This window comes from Engystomops pustulosus, chromosome 10 (genome assembly GCF_040894005.1).
Source record: "Engystomops pustulosus chromosome 10, aEngPut4.maternal, whole genome shotgun sequence".
In the NCBI taxonomy this organism is placed as follows: Eukaryota; Metazoa; Chordata; class Amphibia; order Anura; family Leptodactylidae; genus Engystomops; species Engystomops pustulosus.
Window position 1 is genome coordinate 79446634 of NC_092420.1, and position 24609 is coordinate 79471242.

At 43.0% G+C, this 24609-nt stretch overlaps 1 protein-coding gene across 2 annotated transcripts in view; it reads left to right on the forward strand.

The window, feature by feature from the left end:
- TNR (tenascin R) overlaps positions 1–24609 on the forward strand; it is a 334017-nt gene that overhangs the window by 290125 nt on the left and 19283 nt on the right. For both annotated transcript variants that reach the window (XM_072128599.1, XM_072128600.1), the window contains exons 16-21: positions 7296–7426; positions 9080–9212; positions 11570–11721; positions 13666–13762; positions 18055–18216; positions 19567–19730. In XM_072128599.1, coding sequence (XP_071984700.1) covers positions 7296–7426; positions 9080–9212; positions 11570–11721; positions 13666–13762; positions 18055–18216; positions 19567–19730 — 839 coding nt within the window. The remainder of the gene's footprint in view (positions 1–7295; positions 7427–9079; positions 9213–11569; positions 11722–13665; positions 13763–18054; positions 18217–19566; positions 19731–24609) is intronic.

The following is a 24609-nucleotide window of genomic DNA, read 5'->3' on the forward strand; positions in this document are numbered from 1 at the left end:
CCACAAGGAAAGCTCCTGTTTCCTGTCTGTAGTCAAAAGCCTCTCACTCAGCCAAACCAATTCCCTACACTGTCACAATGTGTTTGCTTCTAGTCAGTACAGTGTTCCCACATTTCCTATTTGCAACTTCAAAGGAGTTTTTTTTAGGGTTCCTGGAAACTTGGAAAGGGATAACCAAAAAAAGAAGTGTACTTACCATGCTCTGGCTCCTGATTCCAATATTGTGCCAGTCTTCTGGTATCTAGCGCTGAAATTCTGGGTTTTCATTATCTCCTCTTGGAAATTGTATTTGTATATTTCCCAGAATTCCCCAGTGGTGCATCATTGGCTGTAAGACTCAAAACTCCTGCAAGACAGCCTTTATTGGAAAAGTCTCCACAAGGAGAACTCTTCCCACTTTGTATTAAAAATCCTTTAAGTTTACCCAAGAAATGGGAAACATCACCTCAACTTGAGATATTTACCATTATAGAGCCCCTTTTTGGAGGCCTATGGACCTTATGGGCCATACTTACTCCATTGAGAATTCTGGAAAAGGCAAATGCAAATATGTTTTTGGATAGAAGGAGAAACCATTCCTTCTGATCTTACCTTTTAAAAAGTGCCTCCCTTTTCAGCAAATGAATTCTTTGTATTATAAAAAAAAGTTATACAATTTTCCAATATACTTTCTCTAGTAATTCTTCACGGTTTTCTGTATCTCTGCTTGCTGTCACTATATAGAAAGCTTCTATGTTTATTTCCAATGGACAGAAATCTGAGCATGGTCACACAGGTGCACGGCCCGTTATATCACAGACAGTAATCAGAGCTGTGCACCTGTGTGACCATGGTCAGATTTCTGTCCATTGGTAGTAAACATAGAAGCTTTCTATAGAATGACAGCAAGCAGAGATCTAGAAAACTGTGAGGAATTCATACAGAAAGTGTATATATAACTTTTAATCATAAAAATATCAACATTAATTTGCTGAAATGGGAATACACCTTTAATTGTTAGCCCCTCCCCCAAGATCTAATATTGATAAGCTATCCTATAAATAGGTAATATTATTAAAGTGGAAAACCCCTTTAAGGTTTCATGCTAAATACATTTTCTTTCTAATATTGTAGGCAATGTCACAGTTTTTTTTATAATGTTTGTTCCCCATATAAATAAACTATAAATAATAACTCGCTGTCACTGATGTCGGAGACTTTCATCTGTATTCAGAGACAGTAATCCTGTACATTGCTGGTCAAACTCCGGCTAAGAATGGATACAATCGTATCCAGTCTAGACATCACTCTCCGAACTGTACACATCAACCTCTCTGGTGCTTTGTTACAATGTATCAGTCTGGAATCCAGGCTTTTTAGCTCAGAGAGAGTCTTGCCTAGACCAGATACAATTGTAACCTCTGCTTAGTGGAATTAAACCAAAAGTTACATATAAAAGTGCTAGAATTTTTTTCTTTATAAAAAGATTAAGCTTAGTTGAGCAGCACGGTGGCTCTGTGGTTAGCAGCACAGCTTTGCAGTGCTGGGGTGCTGGGATAAAGTCCCATCCAGGTCAACATCTGCAAAAAGTTTGCGTGGATTTCCTCCTGGTCCTGCCGTTTCCTCCCACACTCCAAAACATACTGATAGTATGATTAGATTGTGAGCCCCATTGGGGACAGGGACTGATTTGGCTCTGTGCAGCGCTGCATAATATGTGTGCGCTATACAAATAGGAATACATTTTATAATTCATATGAAACCAGACAACCTCTTTAACACCTGTTTCCATCTATTACCACCTGTTAGATCCAACATTCGCAGATTTTTTTTGCTAGAGATGATTAGATCATGAATGCAGCAGCTTGTTGTGGGTCCTGGTCACATTATCAGCGTAACGTAAGATGTTCGCTGTTCGATATTCAGTGTTAAAGATGCGTTGGCTTGGTTCTTCACGTCTAATGAAGTTCTGCTCTGAAGGCCTGCCAATTGTCTGCGTCTGTGCACACTTGTCTGTGTTTGTATTATTTCCGCCCTGTGTTAATTAAATCCCTTTAATAGAAAAATCAGGGTCCTGTAAGACTGGGTTAAAAAATAAGCCTCATTTGTAGCAGAGAGTTCCCCTTTTATCTGCTGCCCCAGGAGTGTCTTTTGTGATTTGCAGATGGTCTGTGACAATCTGTGAACCCTGGGCTTTTACAAGCTGTTGAGATATGCGTGCCTCAAAGGCAATGAGGGACTGCGGGAGTCCATCATTGTTATAAAGCTGTCATCATGCGGCTAAGCAGTGGCTCAATTGCGCCATCTGCTGCCCAAGGGGCTGGCGTACCAGAGCCTACGCTGTCGCTTGGCACGCAACGCCAATATACTAAAGTGAAATGTGAGGTTATAAATAGCTCCTGGCAGATTCCGATAAATGAAATAATTCTTTATGTCTTCATTTCAAACGGATTTGGATTTACTTGGGATGAGGAGTGAAGAAATTATCCGATAAATGGGCATTAAACACTGTAATTATTTTGAGCAAATACTGTAATATGTTGTGAGATAACGATTTCCAAATTTTAGTAAAGCACTGCACTGGATATAGATGATGATACTTGATGTACAAGTAATAACACCTATAAATGGAGCAACTGATTGCCATATAGCCCATTCCAGCCATTAACATTCCCCCCTAGCTAGAGATGAAAGGACCTGAAGTATATGTTCGGGTTCGGCACGAAGGACCTAAAGTATATGTTCGGGTTCGGTACGTTCCTCTCAACCCAGACTTATTGTCGGAATGGCTGCTCGGCAATCAATCCGGGAATTAATGCCCATAATAACCAGCCATGGCAATGATCTACTCATCACTGGTTAGAAACTATCCAATGGTTAGAGGTAGAAGTGAGCTGACCTAAAATGTTGGTTCGGAATCCAGGACTGTTCTTCTAGACCCAGATATTTAGGTGGATTGGCTGCCTAGCTACTCAGCAGTCCAGGCCAGGAGGAGTGCGTCCAAATGCCGACTCGAACCTACACATCAGGCCTGCGCATCTCTACCCCTAAATATTGGATAGGTCTTGATGAACAGCAAAGATCAGGTTTGCAACAAACATTGCAGGTTTGGTACTGCAGAACACAAACCCAGAATTCAGTCAGAAGTCCAGGTTTGGTTCAGCCCCCCATTTTCCTACAGGTAACTCCCTCAATTGGTACTGGCAGTAATCGTGAGTGTTATACTTTAATGCTGTGGGCAAGTGTGCTGCAATTTTGGCAGTGATCTTGTCGCTCCCTGTGATGTTACTGATTGGTTAGCAGACCATTGTAAAAGGATAACACCCATCCCAGCTTTTCGGATTCGGGTCCAAGTCCACAAAGCCAGACTTTTGGTCCAGGTTAGGCCGATCCCACCAGACCCGTATACTGATGGGTCCGCTCATCACTCTTCCTAACCATAAGCTAGAGAGCTAGTTCAGGGGTCATGGGTCCCTCATTCCTTCTCAGAACTCATTAAGACTCTGCTGTTGGAAAACCAGGTGAAAGGCAAATCATTGGCGACTGAACTCATCTTCCATTGGTAGAATAGGATATATGTTGCATAGTGACTCGGCCAATTATTCTGCATAAATTTTGGCATCGCTTATATTATATGTGCCCCCTGTTCATGAAAATTTGTACTTTATAGTTGGCCATACACCTTAAACCACTATTACTCCTCCCAACCTCACATACAATTGCACCCTATGCTGAGCTGATCATGCACATGTTTTAATCTGGGATAGGGAATTAGCTGTAGCCGGGCACCAATAACTTCTTCCTTGAGATCAAAAGGATAACATACATTACAATACAACAACCCTAATATTTACTGAAGTTACCCAATATACATTGAAGGTCGGCCAGTCCAACCTAAAATTGATGGGTTTATCTGGTGTCGGACTGTCCCAACAGAGTCCGAAAGGATCCTCCGGTGGGCCTAAGCTCTAACCCAATAAATAACCCCAGAAGTAGGGTCTACTTCCTAGTGGTTCATAGAAAGTGGAACCCAGAATCATTTTTAACTAGTTAATCCAAGGGAGCCAGGTCATCTGAACATCAGTATTATTTGTATCACTACAGGATCTGACCTGCAGGAATCACCAGACCATGAAATGACATCTAAGTATCTACAATATTCTAAAGATATTAAGTATAGAATCATCTAAAAATTCCACGCCTCATTGACTTTATCTCCGAAACTCCAGTACCATTACAATATACAGGCTGTCTTTATATTATCAGTGGCAAGGACTACGCTATAGTCCTGGACCCTATGCCTCAGTACCTCCATTATAACATTGATTGTAATAAATTCTAATATCCAATTCCTAGTTTATCTTTTTACATTTTCTCTGGAGCTACTTCCTACTTGAGCAGCATCAGTGAGCAGGGGTTTCCTTCTTACTATCCACCGGATAAGGGATAATAAAGTGATTGGTGGGGTTTTACCACTTGGCTTCCAATTATGACACCAGGGGTCGATGAATGGAGTGGCTGGTCTTGCATGTGTCCTGCTGCTCAGGATCAGGGTCTATGGGGCTGTCGGTTGTTGCCACTCAGGTATCTTCGGCACTCAGTTAGACAGTGAATGAGGGTGCCGTAGATTTCAGACACTCATAATACTGAATGGAGCGGAATGTCAAACATGTGGGTCCGTCAATTAGTAATAGCAGAACACCCTTTTTCTGATCCCAAACTATGTGACTACTACAGAGGGCTGGATATACCCTAATGCCATGGTCAGCAACTTCGAAAGCTTCCATAGTATGAACAGAGCAACAGGACACATGCTGGAACCTGTCAACCCATCAGTTAGTGGGGGGGTACCAAAAGTTAGTACCCCCCTATCTTGATTCTACCTGGGACAACCCTTTTAAGTGATAACTACACAACATACATCAGGCCAAGCAGATAGAACAAAAGTTCTTAGGATGATCGTACATCAAATTAGTGCCACCAATGGTGTTGGTTGCCTGTAATTGTTGGGCGAAATAATGGTGCGGCTTTGTTAGTAGTGGAAAATTGCAGATACTGGCAGTAATCTCATATTAGATTAGCCTTTGAGGTAGACAGGTAACATAAGTTGATTATCACACATTTCTTGTATGAATCGGACCTGCACAATTTACAATATGGGTTCACATTTAGGACTAGGTAAAGTCAAAGTGGTGAAAGAACTGTAGAAATTGTCAGTAGTGAAATCTAGCGAGAAGAGTTCGGCTTCACTCCTGGATAATGCAAGGATTTCAGCAACCAGGGGAATTGTAGAACTGTCAGAATTCATAATCCCCTGTAATGGGCCAAGGAAGTTCTACTGCACCCGCACAAAAATCTCATATACGTGGGAAAGACACCTCGGAGAAATCTGCGAGTCACTGCTGAGATACACACTATTAATGCTATGCTAATCCGTTCAATGTAGCGGAGCACATAGCCGCCAATAAGGCAGTTAAGAAATGGGCTCCTATCGCACCATTCCTTTTCAATGGGGCAAAAAGAAAACGATAAATTGGGCAATTATCGAGGGCTTTATGCAAGGTGATGAGGGCAATTTTTCAAGCCACGTCAGGGAGAAAATAAGGCTGACGTTAATCAGGATTATTCCTGCAGAAATAGCCCGAAAAGTTTGTCGAGCTCCAACCAGCAGACAGAAAAGAACATGGTTGGAAATGCCGGAGAAAATATTTTGTCTGCTCTTTGCTGACTCCTGCCAGTTTTCTGACACATAAGAGATGAAAAATTGACAAAATATATAGATAGGCTGATGATAAGCGACACTTAAACTACCTTGTTTGGCCATGATTGAGAGCAAAATGACATATGTTCTGCATAAATCCACCAGGGCCGCTCTGTGATTGTGTTATTCCAGGGCAGAGTGGCATTGAAACTAATGGCATCCAATGACTGAGGAGAAGATTGGGTGGGCTAAATGGGCAAGAGCAAAGTTTTTGTGTATTTTATGTAGAAAGCAAATCAATTCCCAAAATGGGATTGTATTAGAGAATTGAAAAATCTCCGAATATGTGAAAATTATCTTGATAGTATTTGTCTTATATGTGCTCAGGGAAACAATTAAACTTTTTGCTCACAAGTTCAAATGATGTATTTTGCTAGTGATGTCTACAACATATTTGCCAACATTTAGTAACCTCTTCTGGTAAAAAGCGGACGTGTACCAGCCATTGTTTGAATTTTATTTCTATGGGTACATGCACATGGCCATGGCTTCTGCAACCTCGTGTATGAGCTGACTGCCCAGAGCTGCAAAAAATAGAGAAGGTCCAAATCCTGCCAAATTTGTGTCTCTTGCAGTCTTTTCTTGGATGACACAAGGGATTCAACAAGGCAACCATTGGCCCGTTGTTTTTGGCCCCAGTGCATACAACGTTTGTGTGCAATAGGCCTTAGTCACACCCATTTAGATAGCTTGACATGCCCTCTTTTGGGGCGTGGGCAGTGAATATGCCATACATACATCTTTTTCAGAATGTTTCTGGCACATAAGGTACCCAAAATACCTTGGCGATTAGCCCACTTTACAGGGACTGTGAGGGCCTACTGGAAAACCTGAAAGAAAGTATGGCCAGTGGTCACCACACAAGGGTCTACAAACCATCACAGTCACAGGGGTCTACAGGCCATCACAGCCAACGGGGTCTACAGGCCATCACAGCCACAGGGGTCTACAGGCCATCACAGCCACAGGGGTCTACAGGCCATCACAGCCACAGGGGTCTACAGGCCATCACAGCCACAGGGGTCTACAGGCCATCACAGCCACAAGGGTCTACAGGCCATCACAGCCACAGGGGTCTACATACCATCACAGTCACAAGGCTCTACAGGCCATCACAGTCACAAGGGTCTACAGGCCATCACAGCCACAAGGGTCTACAGGCCATCACAGCCACAAGGGTCTACATACCATCACAGTCACAAGAGTCTACAGGCCATCACAGCCACAAGGGTCTACATACCATCACAGTCACAAGGCTCTACAGGCCATCACAGTCACAAGGGTCTACAGGCCATCACAGTCACAAGGGTCTACAGGCCATCACAGTCACAAGGGTCTACAGGCCATCATGATGTGAACATGATGTGAATTATGGATCACAATGGGAAAGAAATATCGCTAATGTACTTTTAATCCACCCCTTGAAATACTTCCTGAAAAAAAACTGAAAAGGCCCATTAATTTTGTAATTTATAGAATAAGGAGATGGATGTCTAAAGAACAATATGACAAGTATGATATATTGAAGGGTTAATTGAATTTCCTCTTGCTCTAGTTTTGGATGCCCCTGCAAACTTGACAGCCACCGAGGTGTCCAGAACAAGTGCCCTACTTTCATGGCAGGCTCCTGTTTCTCCCATTGAGAATTACATTCTGACTTACAAATCTACTAATGGGTCGAGAAAGGTAAGTGGCCAGTCAGCACACCTGTCTTCTGTTCTAGTCATAATAGCCTGCTTACATGTCAGCAAGGAATTCAGATCGAGTCAGTAGCACAATAACAAAAGTCACAAATAGTTATGAGCAAAAACCAACATAAAAAGCATAGAAGCCTGATAACAGCAACAACCCCACTTGTGATAATGAGGAGATCCATGAACAGATCCAGCAAGACCCTGATTAACATCAGGACAACAAGAATCGGGTGTGTCCCCTGGGACTTAAAGGAAACCTACCACTACGGATCTACCTATTATGGTAGATCCGGTGGTAGGTGCATCTAACGTATGTAAGGATAGACCATTTAGGGCTAATCCTTTACTCTCCCATTATCTTTTCTAATCTTTAATCAGGATAATATGAAAATTTTCTATAGAGGTTACTAGGGCATGGAGTAGCCGGAGCTGTGGCTACGCCGCATGGCTAGTCCAGGCCGCAGTAGCCTCTTTGATTCTCCTACACAGACATCTTCAGCGTGCAGCTACAAGGAGCTGAGCACACTTGTCCGTGAAGCCGGAGTCCTGCGCATGCGCAGTAGCTCCGGCTTTGGAGCAGAAGATCGCGCAGCCACTGGCCTGTGTTCTGCGCATGTTCTTCGTGGACAAGTAGCTGCACGCCGAATATGTCTGGGTAGGAGGATCAAAGAGGCTACTGGGGCGTGGAGTCGCCATGACGTGTAGCCTCAGCTCCGGCTACTCCACGCCCCAGTAGCCTCTTTAGAAAATTTGCATATTATCCTGATTAAAGAAAAGAAAGAGGGGAGTAAAGGATTAGCCCTAAAAAGGGCTATCCTTATATTCGTTGGATGCACCTACCAGATCCGTAGTGGTAGGTTTCCTTTAAGGTTGATGTCAAATGATCTTAGAATCTTAGAATATTGTAATCTTGTCTTAGTTTTTAAGCCTCCCTTAGGAATATGATTCCTTAATTTCCATAGTCTGTCAGACAGACAATGACCAGGCATGCCTCTAAATTTTCAACACCTATACAAGTCTCTTCAGAGTCGAAACATTGCTACAAATTGCTCAAATACAATACAAACAATTCTTTATGAATTTCAATTCATAAACAATTTTATGTATTCGAGCGATTTGTAGCAAAGAGATGTGTATAGGTGTTCATTGGCTTTTCTATACAAAGTATCTCACCAGTTTTAGTTTTCGGTATCACTCCTCTAAATTTTGACTTTGCAGATCAGTATCTTACTTCTAGACAGCCAAATGTTGTACCAAACATTGAATGCTATACCGCACTTCATTGCCACGTCTCCCTCATCACTTAAGTGTCTGTTTTTTAAAAAAAACCATCCACCTGTTAAAAAATATGACCCCTGGAAGTTGATATGCCAACAAGTTTTATCATCCAAGGGGGCGGTAACACCCCAGAGGAACTTAAAGGTTACCGCCCACTTGGCTAGTTTGAACTTATTCACATATAAACTTCTTGGGGCTGTATCTTTCTAATGGGTAGATGGATTTTGACAAAACGAACGCCAAATTGATCAACAGCTCGGTGCCAATCACAGATGTGTATGGGATGTGTATTTAAATTTTTATGAAATTTTGGTTTGTTCCTGAGACCTGTCCCGGGTACCGTGTGATTTATCTGTCACTGTGTTAGGAACTGATTGTGGATGCCGAGGACACATGGATCCGCCTGGAGGGTCTTCTGGAGAGCACGGAATACAATGTCACTATCCTGTCAGTTCAGGATGGAGAACGCAGCGCTATCGTTCATACAATGTTCACCACAGGTCAGTTTTTCTCAGTGGCACAAAAGATAAATCATCTGTCGAACGTTTTCTTGTATAATGCGGCTGTCAAGTTTCTTCTTAAGGACATTCCCGAAGGAAAGCTCTTCTTAAGTACAGAGACGTGTATGGGGTCCTCAGTCACTTTCTAAAGCCGTGATTACTTTCTGCTAAAAGACTGGAATTGACTGTGAATTCTATTAATCTTATAATGATAATTATTATATCTTTACAGACGTTATATGATGTATCATTTGAGGCATGACTTGGTTCCTATTGAATAGACAGACTTATTGTTCTCTCTTAGATATAATTTGCTAATAATTTCCATGAACCCAATGGGGCAGATTTACTTACCCGGCCCATTCGCGATCCAGCGGCGCGTTCTCTGCGCTGGATTCGGGTCCGGCCGGGATTCATTAAGGTAGTTCCTCCACCGTCCACCAGGTGGCGCTGCTGCGCTGAAAAGCATCGGGATGCACTGGAGTTCACCGGCTCGGGCTGAGTGAAGGTAAGTGCAAGCTCCGCGACAGATTTTTTGTTTAAATGCGGCGGTTTTTCCGAATCCGTCGGGTTTTCGCTCGGCCACGCCCCCCGATTTCCGTCGCGTGCATGCCAGCGCCGATGCGCCACAATCCGATCGTGTGCGCCAAAATCCCGGGGCAATTCAGGGAAAATCAGCGCAAATCGGAAATATTCGGGTAACACGTCGGGAAAACGCGAATCGGGCCCTTAGTAAATGACCCCCAATGTGTTGGAGCAGATGGTTTTGAGGTGCAGTCGCTACCCCCATGGGATCCCCTGTAGCTAAATGGGGCCCAAATCAACATAAGACACTCATAAAAGATATATGGTAGATGCAGTCTCTTATACAGATGTTGAATTGGGGTTTGGGAGCTGAAGGCTACACCTCTGGGGTTGACCCCAACAGGTTTAATCCACAGTCTTACTTAAAGGGGTTTTCCCACAAAACAAATTAAGCCCTTTCCACAGGATAGCTGGAGTCTAACTTGCTGATTGGTGGAGTCTCAGTGATGGGACCCCACAGATCATGAGAATGGGGTCTGATGTACTTCAGTTGGACCCCTCATCACTCCCCGTGATGACCGAAGCAGCCATTCGCACTGCCTGATTCTCCAGTCATCTCGGGGAATGACGAGAGGTCTGACTGGAGTACATTTGACCTTATCGGACCCCTGTTCTTCTGATCTATGGGGGTCTCATCACTGAGACCCCCAACGATCAGCAAGTGAGGCGCTATCCTGTGGATAGGGCCTAACTTGTTTCGTGCGAAAACACGTTTAATGATAGGCTGCATTCTTTGTCTGAGCATGCATGCTGTCTGCAGATTGGACACTATGAACACTGTGCTTAGTTCCTCCTGCTCTATAACATGCCCCCTGCAGATTACACTCTATGTACAATCTGCTCAGCTCCACCTGCTTTATAATATGCTGCCTACAGATAGGACACTATATACAATCTGCTCAGCTCCTCATGCTCTATAACAGGCTGCCTGCAGATAGGACACTATGTACAATCTGCTCAGCTCCTCCTGTTCTACAACATGCTGCCTACAGATAGGACACTGTACAATCCGCTCAGCTCCTCCTGTTCTATAACATGCTGCCTGCAGTTAGGACACTATGTACAATCTGCTCAGCTCCTCCTGTTCTACAACATGCTGCCTACAGATAGGACACTGTACAATCCGCTCAGCTCCTCCTGTTCTATAACATGCTGCCTGTAGTTAGGACACTATGTACAATCTACTCAGCTCCTCCTGTTCTACAACATGCTGCCTACAGATAGGACACTGTACAATCTGCTCAGCTCCTCCTGTTCTATAACATGCTGCCTGCAGTTAGGACACTATGTACAATCTGCTCAGCTCCTCCTGTTCTATAACATGCTGCCTACAGATAGGACACTAAATATAATATGCTCAGCTCCTCCTGTTCTATAACATGCTGCCTACAGATAGGACACTAAATACAATATGCTCTGCTCCTCCTGTTCTATAACATGCTGCCTACAGATAGGACACTAAATACAATCTGCTCAACTCCTTCTGCTTTGTAACATGCTGCCTGCAGTTAGGACACTAAGTACTGTCTGCCTAGCTCCTCCTGCTCTGTAACCTGCTGCCTGGAGATAGGACACTATATACAATCTGCTCATCTCCTCCTGCTCTATAATTTGCTTCCTGCAGATAGAGCACTATACGGCAAGTTTCTTTATATGTTATAGTCAGGGTTGTAACTTGAGAGGGCACAGTCTAAATTTCCATATTTCAATAGGTTATATGGATAATCTATACATTCAACACTGTTATTATACTTTTTTTTAATCCTTTTTAGGAGGGAGAGTGTTCGCCTTCCCACAAGACTGTGCACAACATCTTATAAATGGAGATACCCAGAGCGGCGTCTATACCATCTACATCAATGGCGACCAGAGCCAAAGTGTCCCAGTATTCTGTGACATGACCACTGATGATGGCGGATGGATTGTAAGTCCTGGAGAAGGGAAACCTTCCATTTATTTATTTTATTCCATTATTGAAAACAGTAATCACAAAATGTTCTTTATGTTTAAATGAAGACCTTTCCCCAATGCTTGATTTACCATTTATCATACAACTGAGATGTCCATCCTTATAGTCCATGCAACAGCCAAAATGAAAGTCTATGAAGTAGTACCCATAAGGGGGTCAATGTGCAGGCCTCAGAGCCCTTACAACTTCACCTGCACATTTTAAGGGGACACCAGTAAAATTTACAAGATTTTTCTTAAAGGGGTTGTCCACTTTAAAGAGGACCTGTCACCCAATTTAACGGCACTAGGAGCTGCTTACTATAGTGCTTGAACAAACGCCGCAGTGTTAGAGTGATAGCATTGCCGGAAACCTCCGGTAACGCTATCAAACACTGCGGCGGGGTACAATGTAATTGTCGGAAAGCTTGCAAAGCTGTCCGAAGTATTCATGAGGGGGCGGGGTTGGGGCGTGGCTAGGGGCGGTGACTGCCGCCTAGCGCGCGGCAGTCAATGCCGGCCTATGGAGCGAGCGGGGCGGTCTGGGGAAGAGGCAGTGCCCGGGACTGCCCCCTCATGAATACATCGGACCGCTTTGCAAGCGGTCTGATGATTACACTGTACCCCGCCGCAGTGTTTGATAGCGTTATCGGAGGTTTCCGGTAACGCTATCACTCTAACACTGCGGCGTTTAATCAAGCACTAGGACCTGCTTGCTTTAGTAAGCAGCTCCTAGTGCCGAAAATTTAGGTGACAGGTCCTCTTTAAGCACATTACAACAAATAATTAATATTGTTTGTGTAATGAAAAGTCATTGAATACTTTCTGTATATTTCCATACAGTTTTTTAGATCTCTGCTTGTTGTCTTTTTATAGGAAGCTTCTATGTTTAGTTCCTGTGGATAAACACCGATCCTTGGTCATGCAATGTCAATCAGGTGTGTGGCTGGAATCACACAGCTCTGATTACACTGTGTGATATAACGAGCCGTGCACCTGTGTGACATCACATGACCACAGACCGGTGTTTATCTACAGGAAGTAAATGTTGAAGCTTCCTGTTGTATGAGAGCAAGCAGATAATTTGGAAACCGTGAAGAATTGATACAGAAAGTCTATTGGAAAATGTTATACCAATATCAATTGTTTTCTGAAATGTACTTAAAGCAGACAACCCCTTTAATTTTTAACAACCATCTTGTCCTGGCCAAAATTAGGGTTGTGGTGTGGTTTGCTCAACTTGTTTCCAGTTGAGTAAGGGGTCAATATAGGGACAAAAAAATTCAACAACCATATTTTTTTTTTTTTTAAAGTTGGCATGTACTGTATTCAGAGGTGCTGAGGTATCATTGGTTTAGCCTGTCTAAGGCAAAAATGAATGGTGGCCCCAATCCTATTCCAGCACCCTTCTCACCTTCACCTGAACACTTCTCTATAGTTTATGACTGACCATTCATACCCATAACTTACGGACAGAGATCACTTTCAGTAGGACTCCCCATAAACATACTGTATCATATCCTAATGTTCCAAGTCCCATTGGGAGTTCAACATACTCCTATGTCACGATTTACTGCCTTCGAAATTAGGGTTCTGCCTGAACACAATATTCTGTTCCTGCCCGTAATGTCAACATCCTGCTGAGCTCCTCATTTCCAGATCGGTACATGAAGCTCATTACTGTACAATATTATAGAGGACAGGAGCATTTTCATTACCAGGAAGGAAATAGTCTCCTGAATGAGTCCTCTCAGCATGATGCGCACTTTCTTCTGGCAGTGTTGTGATAAAATGACTTGCAAATAGATAAGGCGGCCATTTTGTCATCCAGCCAGTTAATGGCGCTAATCCATCCTTAGAGTATTGTTAGTACATACAATGATATAGTTTACTTTTCAAACGTGAGTTTTATGACTTTCAGGTTTTTCAAAGGCGTCAGAATGGACTTACAGACTTCTTCCGTAAGTGGTCTGACTATCGAGTTGGCTTTGGGAACCTTGAAGATGAATTTTGGTTGGGTAAGCAAATTACAATTACAAATATTCGTTTATGAAAGTTGCATGTTTTAGGGATATATGGGAGTGCTTTACTGGAACTTTGGGTTCATTATTTTGTCAGAGAATTAATCCACTGGATAGTCTGTGGAGCTGGTTAAACCCTGCTCAAAAATGTCCATATTTTTAATAACACAAGTATGAAGCCTCAGTGCTAACAGGATTACCAGGCACTAGAATCTCTAAAAATAAGCTGAAGTAGAGTAATATTCATGTAACCACTCCCCTCCGACACTTCCTGGTCTCTATTTCCTCTTCCTATTGTACAGGAAATGACTGTTTAGCCCATAACTGGCTTAGGTAGAACGTCACTGTAACCCTTTTCTATAATGGGGACTCTGAGTAAGTTAGGATAGATGGGACAGTGGGCCCTAAATTGGGCCCCCCAAACTGTCACCAGAATGCTTGCCTCAGTGTATCCTAGGTGATACTGGAAAACCACGAAAACAATCCCTCCCTAGGTCACCATGCAGACTCACAAACAAGCAACATAAAAGGCCAAGGGTTTGGCTCACAATGAAGATAGTAAACACAGCACAAAATCATCAGAAGGGATAGTCAAAGATACGAAAGCCAAGATCGGAAAACCAGAAATAATGGAAGAATAAGGAGGGAACTGAGGAGAAAGCTGAGCTAGAAATATAACAAGCATCAAGCTAGCTGTGAATAGAATCTAAATAGTGAGAGAGCATCCGTCCTAGATGATGATGGAGCAGAGATCTGTCCATCACAGCTAGTTAACCTGCTTCTGGACCAGAGGAGCTGCAGAGGAACTGGGTGTACTGCAATCAGTCCCAATACAGCCAGCAACATTAGCCACAGTTCACACACACACACAAACACAGAGAGAAAGTCAACGACTGCTAAGACTCTTTCTGCCGACAGAAGATGACGCCAGCACTGTGTTACATATCCCAGTGCATCAGGAAGGGTTAATAAACAGAGACCCTGATGCCCTCTACTTGTTCGAGAAGGGGTGACAGGAATGGAAGCGTATCACTTTTGTTTTTTTCTTTTTACTTTTTGTATCTTTAAAAAAAAATGTAAAAAAACTAAAATACTATTGAGTTGTCATTATGATATTGGAAATATTAGCCTTCAATTAATTATTCCTGCTCTTTCATAAAGATATGAAATTCTTGGATAACTGTGCCCTCCTCTAGCTTTAGTGTATGTATTATATGCTGGGGGACAGAAAACTCGAGCAGCAGGAGGCAAGTAAAACAAAAGACGGATTTAACCATTGATAGATACACTAGGACTACCAAGATTGCCTGTATTCTTGCCTAAGCAATTTTAAGATTGAATGCCCACTTAAAGGAATGGATTTAAGGATGTAGGTGTAAAGAGACGTGAGATTATTCCCTGCTGCTGAATCGTCATAGTCATGGCAATTACTTCACCACATGGAGCTTTACAAGCATTAACTGGAAAATACTTAATCAGTGGTGGCCCTAATCTACGCCTTCTTGTCCTCTCCCAAGCTCTATCCTGTGTGTATACGATCCGGCTTTATTGTTTGTAATTTGCCTCCTGTTGCCAATGTGTCATTTTACAGATGATGTTAAGCAATTTTCTGTACATCACACTTCTAAAGGCTTTAAAAACACAATAGATATCACTAGCTATCATTTCAGATCAGATAGATATCTCATATGTGCTGCCAGTAAAGTAGGTGTAGAGATGATAACTCACCAGTATTTAATTGATATTTAAAAGGGTGATACTATCACAAAGATTTATTGTCCATCCAGTGGATATGTGATAGCCAGACAAGGACAGTGAACCATAAAACTGAGCCCCCAAACTGTTACCCACCTGCTAACTGGGTCAACCCTAACTAGTGGCCAGTAACTTAGCGTCAATCCCTCCCTGCAACAAAGTCGGGACAAGTAACAGGACAATTAGACAAATAACACAAAAAATAACGAGCGACCCAGGTCACAACAGAGATAGCATATAAGGTACAAAATCACAGATAAAAGGGATAGTCGCAAAATGAGAACCAAAGTCGAGTAACCAGAAGTACAGGTAATAGAGCAGAATAGACATAGAACAGAGAATCAGGCAAAGTGAACTGGCAGGGGAAAATCCTGGACATAGGATCTTTAAAGACAGACAGAACCCAGGTGATTGGATCATAGTCCCATCAGTCACAGTGTTTCTGTTTCTGTTTCTGACCCAGAGAAAATCTGCAAAGAAAGAGAGACACATAGAAAAGAGACAAATACAAAATTAGTGTGTCCTCAGTTTCCCTGCACAAAGTGACGAAGATGCCGACATAGATGTAACAGTGGTTTTGGTAAAGGTCCACCCAGTGGATGGTTGATCCCACTACAAACATATAACTGATCTACTGGATCGGTGCTAAATCTATTTTTGGTAAAGGCCTGGCTACTGGATGGCTGATCCCACTACAAACAAATCACAAATCCTCTGCATCGGTGAGAGATGTGGTTTTGGTAAAGGTCCAACCATCAGAGGGGTGATCCTGCTGAAAACTTATATCACCAATAATAAATGTAGAATTTGTGAAGGTCTGACCATTCTAGGGGTGATCCCACTACAAATAAATCAACAACCAACTGGAAAGGGCATAAATGTGGGTTTGGTATAGATCCGATCACTAGGACCTATCTGATCTCTGGAAAAGTGGTATTGGTAAAGAGCTGATTGCTAAGACCTGTCTGATCACTAAAATAGGTAGCCATAGCTCCCCTATGGTTCTTATGACTTAAAGTGATGTTCCCATTACAGATATTGGGACCTATCCACTGGATGGGTGATAAATGTAGGATTGGTAAAGGCCAAATCATTCTGGGGTTGATCCCACTGCAAAAATGTATCCCCTATGTACTGGGTGGATGGTAAATGTAGAGTTGGTAAAGGTCCAACCACCGGGACCTGTCTGAACACTAAAACAAAAATCATTGGTTCCCGATTATGGAGGCATCTGAATGCATGTTACCTACTTCTCCAAGTATGGGACTGTTGAAGATAATCGAGATAAGACCTTGCCTAGTAGACATTGGGGGTCATTAACTAAGGGCCCGATTTGCGTTTTCCCGACGTGTTACCCGAATATTTCCGATTTGCGCCGATTTCCCCTGAATTGCCCCGGGATTTTGGCGCACGCGATCGGATAGTGGCGCATCGGCGCTGGCATGCACGCGACGGAAATCGGGGGCGTGGCCGAACTAAAACATGACGGATTCTGAAAAACCGCCCCATTTAAAAAAAGAAAAGTGTCGCGGAGCTTGCACTTACCTTCACCAGGAATAGGCCGGTGAACTTGAGTGTATTCCGGGGAACTTCAGCGCAGCAGCGCCACCTGGTGGACGTCGGAGGAACTACCTTAATGAATCCCGGCCGGACCCGAATCCAGCGCAGAGAACGCACCACTGGATCGCGAATGGACCGGGTAAGTAAATCTGCCCCATTGAATGGAATGGTCCACATCCAATCTTACAATTTTTGACGAAATAACAATGGTTGACCCAGTTGGGACCCAGGATTGTCTTCACAGTACACCATTGATTTTTAGCACATCAATATGCACCATTTACAGGTCCAGTAATGTGGAGACTGGACCCCGGTGGCAGAAACCTGACCAGTTCCTGACCTCACCAAACATTAAACTCATATCTCTGAGCTCAGGCTTAGCAACATCTTAAGGAAACAGTATAAAATGATAACTATATGTGACCGACAAGTCTAATGAGCAAAACTCTGCACATCCATATGAATTGTGACCTTTCTTCATCCGCAAGAGCAATGGATGAATTACTTCCAGAGACGCGGCTCCCCTTGAAGGCATTTTCCAAGCCCCCCCAAAAAAAATTTGTACTAACCTCATATGAAATACAACTCTGCAAGAAGACGGCGAAAAGGGAATATTGTTCTGTGCAAGTGACAAGAATGAGAGCGTCAGATGCCACATCAGCTATAATTACTTTCCCTATGTGAAAGCTGGCAGCGCCAAAGCCTAAGACAGCTATTATTAATATTACTATTCTGCAGAGAGACGCTCCCTCACATCAGGCTTAATAGTAGTCATTCAATTTTATTATTCTGAGACATTTCTCGGCGAAATTACATCTCTATTATGATGCGGATATTTCAGGTTTTTTTTTTTTTAATATTCTAATAATAGATGTAAATTAGATAGGAACAAACAGATTTGGAAAAAAAAAAAGTTGTGCAAAGACGTATAGGAACATCTGAAAGATTATTATCCAATGTTTCTCCTTCTTCAGGACTGGATACGCTGCACCAGATAACATCGCAGGGCCGCTACGAACTCAGAATCGACATGCGCGACGGCCAAGAGTCTGTGTATGCCTATTACAACAAGTTTTATGTGGGGGATCCGCGAAGTATGTACAAACTGCGTATTGGGGACTACAACGGGACTTCAGGTATATAAACAATGCCCTATATAAGGGATATTGCTCATTCTACATCTTATGTTGAGTAATTGTTTATCTAAAGGTGTTATATGAGGTTAGAAATCATTAGCAGAAACAGCGCTACCTCTGTTCATTGACTATTTCTATTATTGTAGCTACGCACCCTACACAAGGCTGTTCTATAGCCCAGTTCACACCTGCATCAGGGGTTTCCATTACAATTATGTTTTAGGAGAGCGTAATATAAACAATAATCAAAAGGTGAACGGATGGTCTTCCATTTACTTTCCACTTCCCTTGGAATCTAAAAGGAACCTATCGTCATTTTTAGCTGGTAACAGGTTCCGATAGCCTATGCTGTGCTGATTTAAAAAATGCCTTTGTCTGCATTGTGAATTTTTTTTTTTCAGTACTTTATAAAACTTTGTTTCACATTACCTGACTCCCTGTCAGCAGCACGTATTGAGTCATGCAACAGGCCATGTCTCAGTCTCCTGGATGCATTCTTCCTCTCCTCCTCATTCATCCAGCTCCTTCCTCCCCCGACAGCTCAATACACATGACAGGAAGCTTGTTGTGGTGAGCTGTGAGGGGCAGAGGGAGTTGATTGAGAGTGGAGGAGAGGGAGAAATGCATCAAGGAGACTGAGACACAGGTTGTTGCAGCTGTCTCCCTTACCCTAGGACTCACCTTATGCTGCTGGCAGGGAGTCAGGTAATGTGAAATAACGTTTTAAAAAGTACTGAATCGATTCAGCATGCTGACGAAAGGCATTTTTTTAAAATCAGCCTAGCGTAGGCTATTGGAACCTTTCACCAGCAAACGGGTGACAAGTTTGCTTTGATGTGTCTTCTATCTTTACAGCCTTTGCATTATATTTAATGCTATTAATAAGAGAAGATGTATTGAAACCTTTGGGGACTTGTATTATTTGAGAGCTGGAGTAGACTTCTGCTAAGGCAATGGCTTAATACTTAATGAACTTTTTAGCAGGAATTGTAGTAAAATTGCAGTATTGCTCCCAACGACCACTATAGACTTTAAAGGGAATCTATGTGGGTGAATTGGGTGTCTAAACCACCCGAAGGTGGGTGGCTTAGATCACCCTATATCATCTCTGTTATCAAGTCTGATAAGTCAGAACCATCTCTGGTGTTCCTGGGACCTGCATGTTTCACCACAACTTCATTGCGCATGTACCAGACCTGTAGTCCTGATCCTGTAGTGAGCCGGTAGTATATTCATACATTCTTTAAATTCTTCAAAATGTAAATAGTGTCTGATCCTTCAATGACTATATGGAAACACAATGGAGCTTCGCTGGAAGTAAAAACTGGATTCAACTTTTGTTTCCCAAAGGTGATTCTCTTACCTACCACCAGGGGCGGCCATTCTCCACCAAGGACAGAGATAATGATGTCGCTGTAACAAATTGTGCCTCATCATATAAAGGGGCCTGGTGGTACAAGAACTGTCACCGCACTAACCTCAATGGCAAATATGGAGAGTCAAGACACAGCCAGGTAGGAGGCCATCAGACTGCGTGTATATGTTTCTAAATATATGTATTTTCTATAAAATCTTTTTTTTAAAGGTAACCTGTCATCAGGAGCCTTTTTTATGGCTCCCCCGTCTCCCCACAGAGAATAGTGTACACTTTGCCAAAGAGTTTTTATAGTAAAACTGTCTTTTTCTGAAAAAAAGTAGTTGGATAAAAGTTTACCTTTCTGTACGCAGAGTTCTGTCCGGAGTCCCATGGGAGGGGCCAGTAATGAGTGCCCCTCCCCCCTCAACCCTCTGGAGACCGATCCATCATGCATCAATTTCAAATTAAAAAAAGAAAAAAAACTCCCATGTCCCCCATATCTCCTCCCCCCTTAGGGCGTCATACTTGTCTGCCCTGCTATTCACTGGCCACTCCCAGGGGACAAGGGACACAGCTCTGCATAAGGAAAGGTAAACTTTTTTTTATCTAACTTATCTTTTTTGTGGAAAAGGCCAGTTTACTATAAAAACTCTTTGGCACTGTGTACACTACTCTCTATGGGGAAATGGGGGAGCCAGAAAAAGGGCTCCTGATAACAGGTTCCCTTTAGGGGTTTATCTACAAAACTAAGTATTGAATGCTAAATTGAAGGAGTTAGACCCATTAAGCAAACTATTACCTCTGGGACCTCTGGGATCCCCACTGTTACAGAGTGTGATCCCATTATTGCAAGTCTTGGCACTGTGTGCGGCTGAAGGGGGGTCTCATTTTGGCTGATGACTGTCTTGCTCATACTTGGGGAAAATGTTATAAGTGAACTCTCATGGTCAACAGAAGTGAAATCCAATGATTTGAGGTGTCCACTCATTGGCTCATTGGGGTCTAGTGACCCCAAAACTTGTAGCTGGGTGCAGAAATGGAAGTATTGGAGCAATGTAGGGAACCAAGAGGCAGAGTGGTGTAAGGGTGTATTCACATAGACATGTGTTTGCCCGGGCGCAATGCAGAGTCGGAGGGATAAGCACTGATCACCCCTCGCCGTATATACATGTTGGGGCAGATTTACTTACCCGGTCCATTCGCGATCCAGCGGCGCGTTCTCTGCTCTGGATTCGGGTCCGGCCGGGATTTAAGAAGGCAGTTCCTCCGCCGTCCACCAGGTGGCGCTGCTGCGCTGAAAGTCATCTCATCGCGCCGGAATGCACCACCTCGGACCAGGTGAAGGTAAGCGCTCCCCAAGCGACACTTTTTCGGTTTTTAAATGCGGCAGTTTTTCTGAATACGTCGGGTTTTCGTTCGGCCACGCCCCCCTATTTCCGTCGCGCGCATGCCGGCGCCGATGCGCCACAATCCGATCGTGTGCGCCACAATCCCGGGGCAATTCAGGTACAATCGGCGCAAATCGGAAATATTCGGGTAACACGTCGGGAAAACGCGAATCGGGCCCTTAGTAAATGACCCCCGTTGTGTCCATGGGGCCTTAATGTGATTTGGGCACATTTACTTACCTAGTCCGTGAAGTTCACCGAAAGTGCATTGTCCGAAAGTGCATTGGATATACAGTGGGGCTCATTTACTAATGGCTCTGTGGGTGCACTTTCGTCGGGTTTCCCGAATTTTTCCATTTTGCGCCGAATTCTGCCGGGATTTTGGCGCACGTGATCGGATTTTGGCGCCGGCTTTCATGCAGCAGAAATCGGGGGCGTGGCCTTCGGACAACCCATCGAAAAAAACGCGGAATTTAAAAAATGAAATGATTCCCAAGATCAGCACTTACATGCACTGGGAAGAAGCAGGTGAACTCCGACGGTACTCGGCAAAGTAGCGACACCTTCTGGATATCGGGCGCAACAACTTAGTGAATCCTGGCAGAACCCGAATCCATGACAGAGAACTCGCCGCGGGATCACGACTGGATTGGGTAAGTAAATGAGCCCCAGTACCTGTCAAAGCCATGCAAAGTCCGACGAAAGTGTGATCTGCAACCCCTAATAAATAAGCCCCATTATTTTCTGCCACACCCTTGCCTCGACCTCTGCAGAATCTGGAAAACCCCTTCATGCCCCATCCCCATAAGTATCACATTATTTCATGGCACTTCTTAGTAAGTTCCAGAATTTGTAGAGACTTTAAAACTAGATTTCCAGTCTAAGAACAAACAAACCTAACAGTTTGGGTCACCAAACACAGAATACAAATAGGTTAAAATATCTGCAGCCAAATCGAGACAAGAAGATTGAAAAAGCCTCATGAATAGTTTGCTGCTTGGTGGGGAGCCAGGACTGCAAAGTAAAGACTTGAAAGAAATGATTAAAATTTCAGGTCTTAGCATTTTCTTGGTCTGTTTCTGTGCAATCTTCTACATCACAGAGCCGTAATATTGTTTGCTTCACATTCATATCCTGCATTAGAAGAACATGGATATTTCTTAAATAGATAGAAAGCCCAAATAATTTTAGATATTTTAAGTAGATACGTGTTCATTAAAAGATAAGATCGTAAAAGTGAACTTCTAGATGGTGCTTTCCTCTGCTTCAGCATATGTGCATATATATATATATATATATATATATATATATATATATATATATATGCAGTCCCCAGGTTAGGTACAAGACAGTGACAATTGGAGTTTCAAAATTTTTTGCTGTAATGGGACCAAGGATTATCAATAAAGCTTCATTACAGACACCTTACAGCTGATCATTGCAGTCTGGGACTATAGGAAAGCATCCAGAGAGCTTCACCAAAGGTCACAGGAGGCAGTCAGGTCCGTCTGTAACTAGGGGTTGTCTGTAAGTCGGGTGTCCTTAAGTAGGGGACCGTCTGCATGTATATATATTTATTGTAAAACCCCTTTAAGGAAAACTTATAGATGGAAAGTGAAATGAGACATTTGTGAGACATTTTTGAGACATTCCATAAAAAAGTTGCAACAATAAAATAGTAACTAAATAGACAAATTTACCACAGGTTTGGATTTGGAGAAAAGTTGTAGCAAGGAATTACTAATCACAGAATTTCAAACCTAAAGGGGACGTTATCGTATGAGGTGACCATTAACTTTGGGGTATTTAATCATCCTCTGAGACTAGTTTAGAAGAGGCAAAACATGGCAATAAGAATTCCTTCCTTAGCCTTGTGTGTCCTCCATTTAAGCCCCCGGCATCAATATTCGCAGCGTTGTGATCTGGCGCTATGTGCTGTATATTAATATTGATTTTCTTTTCTGAAATTAATTTTCTTTTGTTTCTTGATTTATTTTGATCATGTAACCCTTACAGTCAGAAAACACGAGGAGCCTGGCAAAAGGAAGATACATTATCGTTTTATGATACAGACAAAAGTCCACATTTATCAGTCAAAAATGCTCCATGTGCAGTGCCGTGAGTAGTGCGCAGGGGGCGCCAGATTCATAAATTGTGTTGCACAGAATCCCCCTGCTCTGCTCGGGAAGTGTGCACCATTTTTTTTTTTGGTGCACTTAGTTCATACTGCAGAATTCTGGTGCACGTTGGACACAATTCTGGCGCACGTTCAACAAAATTATGGCGCACGATCCAACTAAGCAGTAACACGCCATTTTTCGTGCACATTTTTCTGTCTTGTCGGACACAAAAACTGGCGCAGTTTATGCGTTCTTTCTAGTGCAAAGTAAAACAGAAAATTGGCGCATGCACTTTAGTCACACATTTGGTGCTTTCTTTTGAGGTGGCTGTGGAAATGGAGAACTTTTGCACCAAGAGTTGGTGACAAAATCTAAAAGTCTATAAACAAGGAATAAACCACAGACATGATTCGAGACAAAAAAAATCCTGTAAAACTGTTGCCAAAAATTGTACAAATCTTAGACACAGGCCCAATGAGTGAAAAGTGACAAAATGCTTGAGCACTTCATTCCATACATGCCCCCCATGCTGTTTTTGGATATGTTTTGCATCTGATTCAAGGAGAAGCTTTTGGCCCCTTCTTGTGGTTTCTTGTGCGTGTATCTAATCTGGGAGACACTTTTATGAGGGTTTTTTTTTTTTTTGAGGAAATGGAGCGCAGGATATTTAGAATTCAATATTACAACCACAGTTGTATTTGCCATTAGGGGGCACCGCGGTTTATAGTATATTGACCTGAGGGACATGGAATTCACAGCACATAGGAATTGTGGTAAATTTGTTATTAGTCTTTAGCATTGGGTGTCATCTACAAGATTGCAATTGTGGAAAATCCATCATTGTTGTGTAGTAGGGCTGTGTGATGTAAATACGGCTGATACCCATTTAGGCTACATTCACACGAACGAATGGGGGGCGTATATATGGCCGACGTATATACAGCGCCGTGCGGGAGCGGCATGGTGCCCCACACGTGCGGCACTGTACTGTTCTCTAGCCCATAGAAAGATAGGACATGTCCTATCTTTTGACGGAATACGGCGCCGTGCGCTGTGTATTCCTATGGAGAGGGGCGGGGGTGAGCTGTGCTCATCCCCTGCTCCTCTCCTGGGCGCAGTACGGCGGGCATACATCATGTGAATGTAGCCTTACTCATAGGACCAGGCTGGGGTCATCTTCTATATTTGTTATCCATCTTTTCCTTCCTTCTAAAATCATTGTTTAGAATTATGCAAAAGTGCCTGAAGGGCATCAACGGACCTGACAGAGATCTTCTGGCTCATTAACATAATTCTAAAAGTAGATTTTAGAAGGAAAGAGGCCATGGATACCAAATATAAGAAGATTACCACAGTCTGATTGCCTGGATTTATGGGTAAGTGTCCTTGGATTATCATGCTTCATTTTGATGGTAGATTTTCTTAAAGTGTATCTCCAATGTGTCCTTAGGCCCAATCCCCATGCACAGACATAGACATATAGGGGGTCATTTACTAAGGGCCCGATTCGCGTTTTCCCGACGTGTTA